The 16,721-nt window shown below is 35.7% G+C and overlaps 1 protein-coding gene across 1 annotated transcript; it reads right to left on the bottom strand.

Moving 5' to 3' along the window:
• Nucleotides 1-6,005: 6,005 nt before the first annotated feature.
• On the bottom strand, nucleotides 6,006-6,835 carry LOC119639314 (trypsin). Its single transcript, XM_038036616.1, has 2 exons — nucleotides 6,227-6,835; nucleotides 6,006-6,170 (listed from the first exon to the last, which is right to left on the bottom strand). Exons 1-2 carry the CDS (start codon nucleotides 6,833-6,835, stop codon nucleotides 6,006-6,008), a joined length of 774 nt encoding a protein of 257 aa, XP_037892544.1.
• Nucleotides 6,836-16,721: the final 9,886 nt, after the last annotated feature.

Genomic DNA, 16,721 nt, shown 5'->3' on the forward strand with positions numbered 1-16,721 from the left:
CGTTTTATTATCTAAGAACAAGAAAAGTAAATGTTATCTGAAAACTTTGTATTAGAGAATATATGTAATAAAAATCCATAGCAAAAAAAAAATATTTTTTTACACAGGTGTTAATGAATATAATGAACACAGGTAATAAAGAAGAATTATTAAGCAACGAAATGATTAATGATTCTTTGTTTGGATCCTAAAACTGGGCAACATTCATTTTATGCAGATTTTTAAATCTTCACCTAAAAGCGATTAATTAAATTTATTCTAATCATAGCCTTAAAGTAAGCAGCAAATTTCATGCAATTATTTCTTAATTTTTACCTCAAAACAATAGAAAAAATAATTACTTTTCCACCGTAAATATTATATAGATTACGGGTCTTTCCTTGAAATTAGAAAAATGGAGCAACATTTGATGAAATACGCAAGAGAGAGTTGTGTTCAGCTCTCGTCCGTTACATTGAACGTTTACTGTATAGATTTGACATGTCATGCTATAAGCGATAAGTGTTATATATGAAACTTTTATCCATATTAACCCTTGAGGGGGATCTAAACGTATGGTGGAATAATTGCTATTGCTGCGCTTTTTAAGTTAAGAATTAATTTATAAAAGTTTCGGTGTTTTATAGGTTTTCGCAAAAAAGAAGAAATTTTGAGATATGTTAAGAAGAGAAATAAATTCATGTATATTATCAAGAGATTTACCGAACCGCGAAATTTAATCTTAAAGGAGAAAAGGTTATTAAATAATTTTTTTTAATATTTTATTATTTATTTATTTACTTTTTTATATTTGTTTCTTTTATAAACACTTTGATCTAATTCATTAAATAATTGAATTTGTGTCCACATTTGTAATGAATACAAAACGAGTGCGATAAAAATTAAACAAAAACAAAATATATAGAAAGAGGTCTCGCGCGGACATGAACACCCATACAGAGAGATAGGTTAAATGCATACAAGTCGACAAGTACTTACTCACTCACAGCAGAGCAAACAATATTTTTTATCAATATTAATTTAAAATTTATAAGATTTAATTGGCATTGAGACACATTGGAATGAGAAATTGAAGACACACCAATGAATGCCAACAAACGACAGTAACTAACAGTAGTAGATTTACTGGGTAAAGAAAACGAAAGCAATGGACTAATTGCAGATTTATTTACGCAGCATAACGAATAGTTTAATACCGTATAATAATGTGTTCTTAATGATTCGATGATTCGATGGGTGGCATGTTCTCGATTTTTTCCTTTTTTCCAATATAAGCGTTTCGTACCGTAGACATCCCTTATCAATGGTAAACCTTGATGGTGTCCGCAAGCTAGTGGTTTTGCGTTCAGCTGCGGAAAAGTCACACACATGTACACCAAAGGTCATATCGGAAAAGTAATCTTTTTTCGCTCTTCTCAAACTCTACGGATTAAAGAACTGAAAGCAGGACTGCAGAGCATGTTAAGAAGGACGAGTCGATCCACCGCTTTATTTCATGAAAATCCAGCTGCATATCACGCTTAGCCCACACATGTTAGCTGAATTTATGCCCGAGACATATGCGATTAATCGCCGTATTCTAAACAATGTCACGTCCAAGTAAGCCACCAAAATTTGCAGGATTCTCGTGACTATTATTGTTATTGTAATTTATTTAGACCAAATGGATAAATTCTAGAGCTAAGTGCAGGATGAGCACTAACAATTAGGACAATCAACTCCGCCTTTCAGCTTTAATGAACTTGAAAAATTTATTGATATTAAATTCTAAAGGTGCTTGCAAGAAGTCCATAGGGTTAGATGTTCTGAAAAGTGATCTTTGCATATCAGAAAGATTTTGTCATGCACAAAGTATAAGTTTAATAGTGAGATGCTGCCCACAATCAAGCCTCGGAGGAGCAGAATTTTTAAGCATCCATTGATGCATGGTATTGCCGAGTCGGATTCTTGCAAATGATTCGAGTTTTATTTTCCTCACGATCCCAGAAATCAGATTCAGTTAAATAAGAGGAAAGAACTTGCCAAAAAATCTATTTAGCTGCGTTTGGGGTAATCAAAATTGGAATATAGCAAACAGGCAAACGGAATTGAATCCAGTTTGAGCGTAAAAGTGAAGAAAATTTGTATAATATGAAATTTCCGGTACCATGATAAGCATAACGTGCTATGTAAGCGAATGTATTGTAATCTATAAAAGATAATGTAATATAAACAGCACAACAATAAATAATAATAAAGCAACAACAATATGTGGATCATTAATTTTTTCAATCTTCCCTTATCCAAAGCGAACCTGTGAACAGATTTGATCGATTTTTCAACTTCCCTAATCGTAGCAAAATTAAAAATCCCTTACCAACATCCGTATTCTGACCGATATCGTAGAAACCTCACACGTCACAAAACGTTGACGAGCACTTCTTTTTTTCTCATTTTATTTATCCATTCATCCTCATTGTTCCATTTAAACTAAAATTTACTTGAACACGTCTTCTTCTTCCTCTGCTAGTCGGCAAATTGGCAATATATGATTTGGGGCGTTGAGTAGGCGAAACTTACCATCTGCCCACGTCTGTTTACTTCCAGTTAATATCTAACTATGCAGGGTTACCCACAAGGTGGGACCTCTATCGTAACTATTGCTACAGAATGTCAAATTTAGTGTAAAAAGTCACAAAATTGTGACTAGCAAACGAGCTGATCGCTGCAAGATTTTTTAATAAGAAGTGTTTTATTACGCTTCGTATCATTTCTAACAAATGACCTGGCCTGGCGATGACAATTGAGAGAGAGAGAGAGATGTTCGTTACGTTCGCTTTGCTCGAACGAATTGAACGCCCGCAGTGACTCAAAAAAAGATGGCAATTTTTTATATAAAATCATTCCAAGTGATGAGTTTCTCATCTTTCTGTCACTGCGCATATATAAAAGAGCTTAGCTTAGGCAGAAATCCAAGAGAAATATTCGAACAACTTCTCGGAGGGTGGGTGTGCTTTGTGCGGGTCTTTGCGTCCTCGAAAATGCCCCAGTTATAGTGAATGAGTGTTTTATCGGAGAATGTCGCCTTTCGCTCAACTCGTGACTCTACTTCTATGCGATTGATTTAAAATGACACCACTTGACATCTTGTCAAACCGTCCTATAAAAATGTAGCTTCAATGAGGCGCCAATGCTTACCAAGCTAGCGTAATTTAAATTTCGTCTTAACTTTTATTTAAATGCATATAAAGCGATTAAGAAATAGTTTCTTGCTCTTCTTCTGAAAGAACGCAAAGGCAAAGAAAGAAATCAATATTAATTGATCGAATAAAAGACAAAATATGCATACAACTCTTACGCATTCTTTGCTTCATTTCATTCATTTGTAACAATCATTTCATTTCACGCTCGCAGCTCGCAGCTCGCAGCTCGTAGCTGGTAACTCGTTGCTCGTTGTACTGGCCTTTGTCACTAACGTCACATGAACGTGATTGTTATTGGGTCGCCAATAAAGTTCACTTAAATAAGAAGAAAATTTTTATTAAGCAAACAAATTGAATTGATTGATTTTAATTAATTTATGGGGTTACATACAAAAGTTTTCAAACTTTCCTTTTACTTCTGTTACTACTGTAAAAATTCGCTGATCAAATGCATATGAAAGCATATCGTCCGATATTGTTGTGAATGTTTTTTGAAAAGTTTTTTTTTAAATTTCAATCTTCAAGAATATAAATTAGCAGAATGCAATAAATAGAAAATAGAAATTTTATTTTCAGGTTATCATCATCATGTAAATCTTTGACAAATTTACCATCCGTATGGTAAACGAAAAAAAAAAAAAAAGAAGTAAGGCCACACTTTGGAAGTCGACTTCAATCACATTTTAACTGCAGTATAAGTTTTATTAGAGGGAAAGTCATAATTCAATCAATTGTGAAAACTCAGCCATACTCAGCCATGTTTGCATGGCATTAACAACCTTCTCCTATGTATGGGACTAAATTTAAAAGAATTGTTATTGCTTCAGTTTGACACTATATGAAAATATAGTAGGCCATCGTATGGGCAATTTGTGGCAGCAACTCAAACCCAAACAACGTATACATATTGTCACCTGAAAATGGAAGCTTAGAGTTGAGCTTTTAAATAATAATATAAACAACATTGGAGAACAACTTAAAGACAAAAAATCTGAAAACAATTTCTGTTATGTGCTTAAAAGTGTCTACTGCCCACTGCCGAACACCGGACATCATATAGCCTTAGTCTAAAGCTAAAGCTTATAAAGCATATCTCGTCGTAAAAATGATAAATTGTCTATTCATAGTTAGACATAAAGTGTGCATTGTCAGTTTAACATTTTTGTATGTACGATGTCTACACGTACGAACACATTTATACGAATTTTGTGTATTGAACACCCTGCGGCTTAAATATTTGTCCAGCATTTTCTATGTACGACCATCATTCTAGTTCGTTTCGTTTGATACTTACATATACACACACACACACATACTATGTATATGCGGTAATACTTTAAATTCAGCACCAAAAGCCACGAGGTGGTCATCTATACATACACAAATTTACATATACATATGTAGTTGTAAGCAAACATGCCTGCATCTACTAAGGCCTTCAAACGTCGGAAATTTTCAAAAAAATTAACGCAGATTGAATGGCTGACGCAATAAACACACAGGAATCGAACGATTGTAATTTTTCGAATTTTAACACTAGAACCGCCAAGTCAGTCATTTCGATCCCTTTTCACCTGATTACAAGGCGGACTTCTATTTTTATAAAAAGCCCTTTAAATATTTGTAATCAGGGTGTCTAACGGACAGAAAAAGGGGATCAAAATAGCTTTACTTTTTGATATAAATAAGCAGGTCCAAGATGCCGGTAGTTATAGTGTTGACATGACTTCACATCATTTCATCTTCAAGAAGCGCATATGCATAATACCGCGATAAAGTAGTGATGTCATTTGCTTGTGGGGGGGATTGGTCGTGGGATCGCCGTAATTCCCATCTGTATTTGCGTTCTATTACGAACCAATCGATAACCAGCATTATGCCTTTGTTCGTCCCAAATTTATACGTCCAACTTTTGACGTAACTACATGCCTACATCCTCTAAGCAAAGTACTTGTGGTACCCATAGTATAGACTTGAAAGAAGAGGTTGTAAAACAGCAGGAGAGCGCTGCTTACGAATTTCTTCTCTTTTTTCGAAGCATTTTGCAAACTATTTTCAACCTTGTACGTGAAAATTATAGACAACATTACTTTTCTTCTAAGCCGACTGACGCTAAGCTGAATTTTCAACATATGAGACGTATGTTAAGTAAAATGTTATTAGAATCCACATAGCGGAAAGTTCTCCGCCTCTTAGACCACCTCGGGAGCGAGCATGTATTAAATTTGTGCGAGCGTATCAAACATCCGGAAAGGTTCAAAGTATACTCACCTACATTCTGGATCGGTTTGAGCGGCAATTTTTGGGATCTTGCGTTGAAATTTAGTATACCGGTGTGGTTTGCTATAAAGCACTTTTCCGACCTCTTCCGAACTCATTATATGAATAACATTATGGTGGGGTAGGGTATTCCAAGGCCCTCTATGGTGTCTCTACTTATCTAAGAAGAAAATATTATCTAATATGACTAGAAAGGATAGATGTGTGGATATGCATTATAATTTATTATAATAAATTCCCAAATTTTTATAAATACCCACGACTCTGAGATGCCTTAATATCTGTGTATGTACAGTCAAGTATTTTATCTGGTGCCACATTGTTTATGCAGAATTTTTTCGCTTAATTGATTTTCCGCTATTTGTGTTGGTCGTAAGGTAATAAAACTTATCAATTACATAGAAATTCCTAAAGTGTACAACAACAACAGCAAGAATATTAATAAAAACATTTTACAAAGTTTTCTTTTCGAAAAATTGATAAATGAAAAGAAAAACAAAAAACTCATATGAAATCCGATACAAGTTTATTCTGCTTAATATCCTAAGAGGCCGTGAGTTTTTTCAAATTTTTTCTAATCCAAGCGGCAACGCTCGGTATACGTGTGAAAACATAAATACTTCCCGTTGAACATATTTGCTTGCCGTACGATAGCACACCCCATTGCCTAGAGAAAGTTGTATCAACTAAAGGCCCACCGGACTCGCCCTAGAATCAAACACTTTGAAGAGAAAATTTCACTTTGCCGCTAATTCGTAACTTACGTCGCAAGCTCCGCGAAATTTTAAAGCACGAGCGCAAAAATCACTTTTAGTGATGCGCTTGAAATTATTCTGTAGGCACTCAGTCGTAGCTATTATATGAAACGGAATTAATTCCAAAAATTTCTCCGTTGTCGCATTCACTTGACCCCAACCAATGAAAAGCGCATCCTCATGGTCCGGCACGTCTAAGCAATCTTCGATATCAATTTGTGCAAACTCGTCACTATTCAATCGGAAAGCAGGTTTCACTTTAAGCAAAGCTACATCGTTACCCATTAGCGGGTAAAAATGTTCATGTTTAATCACTTTCATCACTTTATAACGTCTTCCATGGGTAGTTTCGCCCATTTTCAAATAATTCCGGCCGCCCACCACACTTATTTGCTCGTTAGGTTTCACTTTTATAAAACAATGGGCCGCCGTTAGAACAACATTCTCCGCTATAATGCTACCAACACATAAATGCTTGAAACCATTCGGTATTTTCGCTTGTATCGAAACCACAAACCGCAAACGCACTGTGGCGGTGGCCACGGCACCTGCTGTGTCGTTAGATACTGCTATCTTGGCATTGGTCATATGAAAAATCGCGCTTAACGGTAATATCATAAAGATAAACTCGACATACATAGCAGTCGTCGCGTATATGTGCGTAACTTTTCAAGTTTCGAAGTGAAGAGCATTACGGAAATATTGAAAATTTATATAAAACTGTCAACGCAATGGAGGGCGAGAATGACAAAAACGTAACTAATTACATTTTTTTCATTCATTTGATATACTTAATGAGTCAATCATCATGCGCTGATATATATAAAGCAAAGGTGATATATATATTGATATACTGTTTATAGGAGCTTTCATTATTTATATCCACGTCGTCGATCTAAGCAGTGTCTGCTGGCGAGAAACTTTCCTCTCAAATTGTCGAAACTATTCTCTTCTATCTCGCGCTAGATAAGATCCCCTATTTATCGGATTGCCCCCTCCCTTTGCCGCTGGTCGTCTGTTTATAATTTTTCATCATTTCGGTGGAAGAAAACTACCCTTAAGTTCATCGCCGGACAACGAATGGTGAGTATATGGTTGAAGTTGAAAGATCTTTTGCATGACATACTTTCGTTATCTAGGCAGGTGTACTAAGCGAATATAATTCCGCAACGAAACTTAGTCGACGACTTTTGCATTTCGTTCCTGTTTTTTCATGGCCATTTCTAAAAGTACAGCATACGAAGGACTTATCATTGCATTGCTTTAAGTACTATCGCCCTTTTGGATCCCAAAAAGCATGTAAGTCCACAGGAGTTAAAATAACTTTGAAAATCATCTAAATAACAAATATTGAGGCAAAGGTTTAGAACGTAATACAAATCCTTCCAAGGGGTTGAATCTATACCACGATCGCTAAAGTTTGTAACGAAAGATCTACAGACGGAGCAGGCGACCATAAACGGCTAAAGCGACAAGAGTAAATATGATCGCTTAACAACTGTAAAGATCGCTCTTAAGAGCTCCCGACGAGAAGAAATCTCTGTGACTGTAAAGGACGAATTTAGAAGAAGTGCGGGCAGAAATGCGTCCTTGCGAAGACGCTGATGTGCAAACGAACAGGAATGTAACCCGTAAGTAAGAGAAAGTAAGATGATAAGTTCTCGGCTTGCGAAAGGAAAATTATTTTCATCTCATGTAAGGGAACTATGAAAGCCGCTAATGTGAATTTGGGCTATGGTTGTAAGAGAAAAAAGTTATTTTGGCGAGCTGTAGGAAGAACGCGTCTTTTATGCGGCCAACGAAGGCTTTCGTTAAGCGTTAAAAGTACAAGGCTGACGAGAGTAAAACGTTCGGTAATGGAAGACAATTGTTCCCTTACAAGGCAAACTAGAAAAGCCTTTGTGATACGCTGTTAGACGTTTCTCTTTTCGTTGCTGATTCAAATGAAATGTAAAAGGATCGTAGAAGAGGTAAGATTGTGCTCGCGATTGTGCGGCACTTTTTTACACTCTTCCCATTCTGCCAAGTTTTCTTTAAGGTGGACATACCATTTCGAATGTTTGTTCAGCAATCATCCTCGCTTTGTAAAGGATGGCAATATTTACGATATTTATATACCATAAAATTGTTCCTTCTTCGGGGTAAAAGTAGTGGGCATTTTAAAATTGTCGCTATGACGTGCAAATAAGAAGTTATCGCGTAAAGTTATCATCAATTAGCCAACAAGCATATGATATCAATAAATTTTCTTGAATCGTTTCTCGAATATCTCTTATCAAGATCTTTACTTTTTAGCTCTCTTTCTTAAATCTCTTTGACTGCGTGTCTTCATTCATATCTTTCCTGTTGTCTAGTTTCGTTTGCTGCTTTCTATATAAACTTTTGTAATTTATAATCGTGTAATAGCGTTTTTAATGTCGCCCAAACAGCACGGGGCATCTGTACTACTGGGCAAAACAAATTAACTACTTTTTGTTTTTTTTTTTTGTCTTGTGTTAAGAGAAGACAACAATTTGTTAATGAAGTTAAACATGTTCGGCTTGCCATGGAAAAATTCTCGTAAATCTTATTAGTTTAGCACCAAAAAAAAAACAAGAAAAAAAAAAGAAAAAGAAAAAATCGATACAAGCTTTTTAGTATTAAAATTATAAATATTCAAGTGTTCGAATGCGAAGTCATGGTCCGGAGTGGAGGTGAAATGATTTATTTTAACTCTGCAAAAGAAGAAGAGAAGGAAAAACGAAACTGCATTTATTAGTATTACGAGTCGCGAGTCTCTATACAATTGCACTGCTTTTCACAAATTTTCAAATTATCCGCAGTCCATAAAACTCACCGGCGTGGCTTAACAATTAGATTCAATTTTAAAGCATAGCAAAATATACTTTGAAAGCCCCCATAAACTATTTAATGATTATATTTCCATATACACATACAACACACATGTATGTATATGCATTCTCGAGTGTAGAAAGAAAAAGCCATGAAATGATTTTTCAAAGAGCATGCACAAGCAGGTGTATCACTGCGGGATGATGTAACGCTATATTCAGTATACACAGGTGGGCTTATGAAAAATTTCGAAAACGTTTTTTATCATAGGCACAGACATATGCGCTAAACTTATTTCATTTATCTTTTATTTAATGCATGCCAGCCGTGCTTATCATCATTTCCTTTATCGTTTATATAAAATAATTTCATTTAAAAAACATTTTTTTTGTTTCAATTTTAATATATCATCCGCTATCAACTATTAAACATTTTTTAATGTATGCAAGAGTTGACATTAAACATGTAATTAAAAAGTTTACATATATATATATATACCAGCAATATATATACGATGTATGTGTGTGCGTGTGCGCGTGATGCATGTTGTCTTATGTTTTGTCATCTTTAGAGCTTAACACATCAAAGGATATAAAGGCAAGTAAACAAGCTGACTTTATCAAAGGATATATATGTATGTACCACTACTGTCGCTGAACAAAGCTAATGCGCAAAGTTAATATAACGAAAACCGTTTGTTTAACATTACGATTAACTTGTACGATGGCAAAGCTTAAAGGAAGCAAATCATTGCTTATATATATATATTTTTTTTTTTTGTTTTTTTACATTATATACGTACATTAGAATAACTATTTACGGACAGCATAGACGTCCAAGTGGCAGTTTGAGTTTTAAACATATAATATAAACTTCCTTTTTCCGCCTTACTATCGCGAAGTCGACCTGCTTCTAATGTGTCTCGTTTAGGTTAACGAAGATCGCAAGGCATGCTCTATCTCCTTTGCGGCTTATTTTCACTCGGCAAAGCCGATTACCCTTTCCATAGTGGATCGTTAACCGTATCTTCTGTACTTTCTGTCTCCTCAGCCGACACAACAGATAGGAATTCTACGGCTCCGATCTAAAGGTATCTAACAGCTATTAGCCTACAATCGTCCATCTTTTAAATTAAGATCGCCTCGTAACTTATTTAAAAAAGTCCTTGAAGATCGAACGCTACATTTCACACCTTCTCTAAGATCAATGCATTTATATATCGAAAAGCGATCTTGTTTTCATTCTCTCATATTCCGTTTGTAGCACTTGAAAGCTTTCTTGATAGGTTTAGAAATCAAATGAAAGATTCAGTTTATCATCATCGTCATCAACTTCAGTTCAGTGTAAACAAGTTTAACTAGAAAATAAGGTGAGTTTGTGACGGGACAACATTCGCGTTTAGGGTTGACATAATTCGCCTAACCACTATGGGCGTTTATTTTATCACCTGCCAAGCTGCGGAAATCATCTTGAACAGAACCGGCGCGAAGGAGTCGTCTTTCGGTATGCATTAGAGTCGTCTTCCGGAGGTCTGCGAAGTGTGATTCTCAAACGTACCCAAGCCGGACGACAGACGAAAGCAGTGTTCTGTGCACCGTCATTTATACCTTGACCTACGTCGAATGCGTTATTTGTTCATAACTTGAAGCGGGACAAATAACTCGAAAAATGTCGATGACCAGTGAAAAACTCGATTAAGTAGAAATTAACTTCTCCGTGCTTCCTCCCCAACGTGCTCTACCGAATAGCGGTCTTTACTCTGCAGACATCGCTGTAATTTCCTTCACCAGCAGATGTTTCTTTTTTGCCCGTATATATACATAACTGGTCGTTCAATAGTAGCTCGACGGTCAACATTTCTGTTAGAACCGCTGCCGCTGACATTAGGCTGATATTATTCTCAACGTACACCTCCTTTGAATTGCGTTCAGGCTTCGTATGAGATGTTTACCTCGCAGCACTTTTTTCGCCCACATTGGTGCAGCGTACACCATTTTCGTATAGGCCACGCTACATATGATGTTTCATCTCACTTGCTTACTTGACTCGAGATACTAGAAACATTAGGAATAATAAAAACACTAGATGGACTAATGACACTAGAAAGACTAGAGGCATTAAGGATATCGAGTAAAGTTCAATATATGTCATAGATCAGCTTTTCACAGTAAGCATTACTTAATTTCAAATAACAATATTTTAGTGTTTGCAAAACAAAGCTAAGTCTTCAAGCCAAGATATGACTAACCTGACATTGTTAATTTTGGTGCAACAATTTGTTTTATTCCTATTAAAAGTCCAAGCTTCGTAATATGAGCCAATCAACGCGTTGCGTTGACATTATTGTCGTTGAAACCAAACCCCAGGTATTTATAGGGGAGATACCAGGCATATGCGAATTACGAGATCTATGAAATAAGCAAACACCAAGCGATCAATATTGAACAACTTTGAGCGTAGAAACAGTAAGTAACTAACTAACTGACAAGCGTCGGACAGACGCCTGAATGTATTTCATATTGGGTGGCATTTAAATTGTCGATAACTTCTTGGTATTGACACCTACGCGGGCCACTAAGCATTAAGCGAAGCATTACGCGCAAGGCAACATAAAACAAACAAACAAAAGCCAAAAAAATACGAAACAAAAAACAAAAGCACAATTGACTTTATTCAATTACAAGCTAAAGGAACAAATAAAAACAAGACTCAAGCCAGGCAATATCGTACAGACACATCGACTTTGATTGTTATATGGTCTGCGGGTATATTTTTTTTGCGCGAGTGAGTATCTATGCATGTGCATGCGTATGTATGTATTTGTATCGAGCAATTTTAATCAGCGCATAATTTAAATATTCCCGATTAAACTGTTGTGCTGCACAACTGCAACATGTCTACATTTCATTTTAATTCCACAAAAAGCAACAACGCCAGCGACTCGCATCATAAAGAGAAAATGGAGCAACGCTAAGGCTAACATTAACACCACCACCACACCAACACTTCTACTAGCTACTCTGATATACATCAGACCATAGCACGGGTTAGGATCTGCAAGGCGAATTGTTTGAGCTTTAGAACACCAAAAAGGCACAATCGACACCTTATGGCTCGACCGTCGTCTATTTATGGCGTGTTTGCATGTTCGATGCAAATCAGTTAAATATTCGATGCGTCTACGTTTCAAAGTTGCTTGTGCGCAGCGGCAGCATTGGCAGTATTGACTTAGCCAGTTATCTATATATACATATGTATATGTATACGCATACATATACAAAGATTAATGAATCATTTTATTTTTTTTTTTTGCTTTGATTATTTCATTCATTTTTTCCAACAGTTAAAACAAGATCGACTACCGAGTGTGGCCCAGAACCGAAAAAGACAACAATTTGATTTGTCTGCTCTGGCGAATTAATTATGCACACCTTCTGCTTCGTTATTGTTATTGTTACTGTTGTTTTACCAGGCAACTAAAAAAGGTTTCGATCTTTGCCACACTACGGTGTTAATTGTTGCTATTCCCTCTGCTGCTTCTGTTGGGCGGCCGGCAACACCGTGAAATGGCTTCATTTAAGTTCATTCCTCATCAGTCATTTTCGTAATTGTTGCTGCTGCTGCTGCTGCTGCTGCCACTGCTGCTGTTGTTGTTGTTGTTCTTGATGTTGGTGTCTACTGTCTGCACTTCAATTTCCTGTCGCGCTGGAAATTGAATTTTGTGCATGGGCGCCTGCTGAAATGTCAACATTGTTTTGTAACATTTTTGTTTAATTGGCCCACCCAACTTTTTGGACTCTTTTGCCCCTTGTTTTCTGTGAACACATCACACCTCCGTTATAATATCTTCTTGATTTCACAACATCACAACTCATTTTTTTTTTTTCGTTGTCTTTCGTTTTTTTTTTTTTTGTTGATCGTTTCTACAGTCCCTACACAGAGTTCATAATACTTGACAACGTTTCACGGCTCGTAGTAAATGTTACAACGCGAACATTTTTTTTTTCTGTTGGCGTACGTTTGCGCACTCAAATCGCCTAAATTTGATCAGTCATCGGAGGTGAATATGCCGTCATAAGGTGATTGCTTAACAGTCAGCCAACGAACCAACCAACGAACCAACGAACCAATCAACCAATACCATCAGCACAGCGATGCGGCACAGTAGGCAGCCGGCAACCGGCAATCGGCAACCTTTCGACACCCGCACAATATTCTTCTTGTTTTTCCTTCTATAAGATATTTCTCTCTATCTTTCTGCCCCTCTTTCTCTTTCCGACTCTTTTACCTATCGTATCCGCTGTAAGAATAAAAAAAATCTGTAGAAATTTCCTATTATTCCCTAAGTAAAACGAACGCATGCTTACTATTCCGTCAACAATCACTTTTTTCGTTTACCTTAAGTCAAGTGAAGACAGCCAAAGTCGTGAAGAACTATAATAGATTGTACTTTTTATACTTCGCCCAGATTATCACGACTTTCCAGTTTAGAAGCGATCAAAAGGAAGTTTTCAATAAACCCTTGAGCTACGTTTCTCAATTCTTCGCAATTTTCTCACGATATTTCTGGGTTTTACTCTGCAGTCCATGCAAAAATTCGCTTGTATCGATCGCTCAACAAAATTGGATTGGTTTACAAACAACATGCCTTGTGACGTAGAAAGTTCGGTTGTTAGTTAAAAAACATTGCAATGTTTTCTTGGAGACTGCCAAACCGACGAAACTTGAAAAGCCTATGTGTTTTCTGTTATTTGCTTGACTTGACCATCATTCGACAAAGAATGCTCTCAGTAAATTTGTCCGAGTTATATGGGAAAAGGATTTTCATTTGAAAGTCCCACCGGGGAAGAAATCCATTTTTTCATTTACAACATGAAACGATGCGACCTTTTAAAGTGAAGATAGCAAAGATCGGTAAAGGAGAGGAGGAGTTGAATACTGTTGAGACTCTCTTCTCATAATGAAGATGCCCATCACATTCCCCTTGACCTTACCATCGCGATATGCTTCTTTTTTTTTTGTCAAATCCCAGTGAGACATTATCATAAGGTCGCTTAAAACACGATGTCGATTATCGTCAGCGATACTCGGCAATCATAACAAGCAAGATCACAAACTTGGCTTAGTCTCTGATTCCGTTCGTGAACTAGAAGAAATTTTTTCATTCCCGACATTGAAACATCAATGATAGTCGATATTTGAATTTAAGCCGAACAAAACAAGATAATGTAGGATGTCCCAAAACTGAAAATTTAAATTAAATACAAAACGAGAGTTAGTTTCCCTTTTAATTGTAATTTTCCTTTTGGGTCATCATGTCTTTAGGACTCTCTTATGTATGGAATAGCGCAAGAGAGGGCAAATAGCTTCCAAGGGGGCATATCTCAAGCAATAATTGAATTGGACGGACAGACAGATTGACTGACAGACTGACTGGCAGACTGACTGACTGACTGACTGACAGACTGACTGGCAGACTGATTGACTGACTGACAGACAAACAAACTGACCAGCAGACTGTCTGACTGACTAACTGACGGACCTAAGGACAGACTGAATGACGGACTGACTAACTGACCAGATGTATGGGCATCCCCTTGTTGAATCCCCTTTTCATCCACATCGATATCATTGAATTTAAGCCGAAAGAGCTGAGTTATCATACCTTGACCCGCCTCGCTTTCAACGAAGCATGACCAACGATAATAAAAATGGGTTACTTAATCGTGTAGTGCTCCGTTTTTATATAAGTAATATATATGAAGTAAAAAATGAACATTCCGGGATGGATCGGCTGAATGTATTCGCGATTAAAGGTATTCTTTACTGTTCCTGATTATTGCAGGACATATGGCGCTGGAAGCGGGGAAAAAAAGTATGAAGAAAGTCTTACACGCATACTATGTATGTACTTAGCATTTATTTATCTATTTACATACCAAAATATAATTAAATACTTGCATATCTGTATATTTTTATTTAAACACTTATATCCCCTAATATGTTTATATTCTAATACGCTTATGTATTTACACACTTACAAATTCTTTACTTTCTTATATACTTATGTTCCTAAATACTTGGTTGGGCACTTATGTATTTATATGATTGTGTATTTACACACTTATTTACTTGGGCGCTTATTTACGCAGTTGCTTTACAAAGTCCCCATTAAATATGTGGGACTTGTACTTATACACAAGTTGTAATTGTAGTTAAATACTTATTTATTTATATGAATAAGGCTATGATCTTATATACTTAAACACTTATCTATTCACTTATATATATATATAGTTATGTATATGCCAACATTTATATATTTTTATATCATTATACGATCATGTACTTAATTTCTTATCTAAATCGTTTACATTATATGGTTACCTTACCTTACTTACATAATTATTGAATAATATACTTATATACTTGGGTATTTAATTATTTAATTATATACTTATGTACTATAATACCTATCTACAGAGGTTCCTCAAAACTATGTTATACAAAACTGTTTTTTATTCGTTTATTTAAGCTAAGATATATTATAGATTTCGATAAGGAATACTACACTTTTAGATACTTTAGATGCTTTTATATTCTTAAGTACTTAATACACTTACCTAGTGCTTGTACTTATGCGATAAGTAAAAAATTTATTAATAAATCAATTTTGTGATTAGCAATGCGATCGCGTAAAGGGTAAATAAGATTCGAACTAAATCAAATATAATTTGCTTAGTTGTTTTTCAAATCATTCAAAAATACTTTATCATCGTCTAATGAAGTAAGTAATGAAGAATAAAAAACCAAAAAAAAAAAAAAAAAAAAACAAAAAGAAACGTTAAGCAAAATTCATCGCACCTCCTTATGTGATCGTGTGCACTCTTCAAGAAGAACTTCAAGAAGAACTCAATTCAAGGAATTCGCAAAGGAGAACCGATAACTTTATTACTGTGAAATTTTCATGCTGTTTCTAAAACAAAACGAAACGAACAATACCAAAAAGAAAGGAGAATTGAAATGGAAATAAAAACAACGAACAACACTTTTATCAACTTACCTACCTCCTGTGCTGGCAAGCTTTATATAAAAGCAGAAACTAAAAAGCAAAAAAAAAAAAAAAATTAAATACTGATTGTGATATCAGCAGCGATATAGAGGGGGAAAAAAATCACTGGCGCACAGACACAGACACAATACACCAGAGGATGACTGGTGTTTGTCATACTTCTCATGATGGGATGGGTTGCTTGAGGTTCGTTTTTGGTAATAAAATACATTTTAATCATTTTGATCAACACATCAACAAAGTGCAGAAAATCCTTCCAAACTTGACTGCCAACGGACAGAGTTTTATGGTTTACTTTAAATGTTTTGCCGCCTCACAGCAGTTCAAACAAATTTTGCTATCAGCTCATAAATATCTAAGTGACGATCTTCTTTACTCTGTCTCTCTCTCTTCCAGTTAATCCAAGAAAAAAATAAAAAAAAACAAAAAAAAAAGCTAAAACAAGCAAATAAAAAAATACTACTACTACTACTACTACTACTACTGCTGCTGCTGCTAAGGTACAAACTAAGAATTAAGTATACACGGACTTAAGATTATTTCAACATTTTGTTCTCATTCAAAAAGTCTGAAAAGATTAAGGCAAAGCCTTGCTAATGA

Source organism: Glossina fuscipes, unplaced genomic scaffold (genome assembly GCF_014805625.2).
Source record: "Glossina fuscipes isolate IAEA_lab_2018 unplaced genomic scaffold, Yale_Gfus_2 112, whole genome shotgun sequence".
NCBI classification, from domain to species: domain Eukaryota; kingdom Metazoa; phylum Arthropoda; class Insecta; order Diptera; family Glossinidae; genus Glossina; species Glossina fuscipes.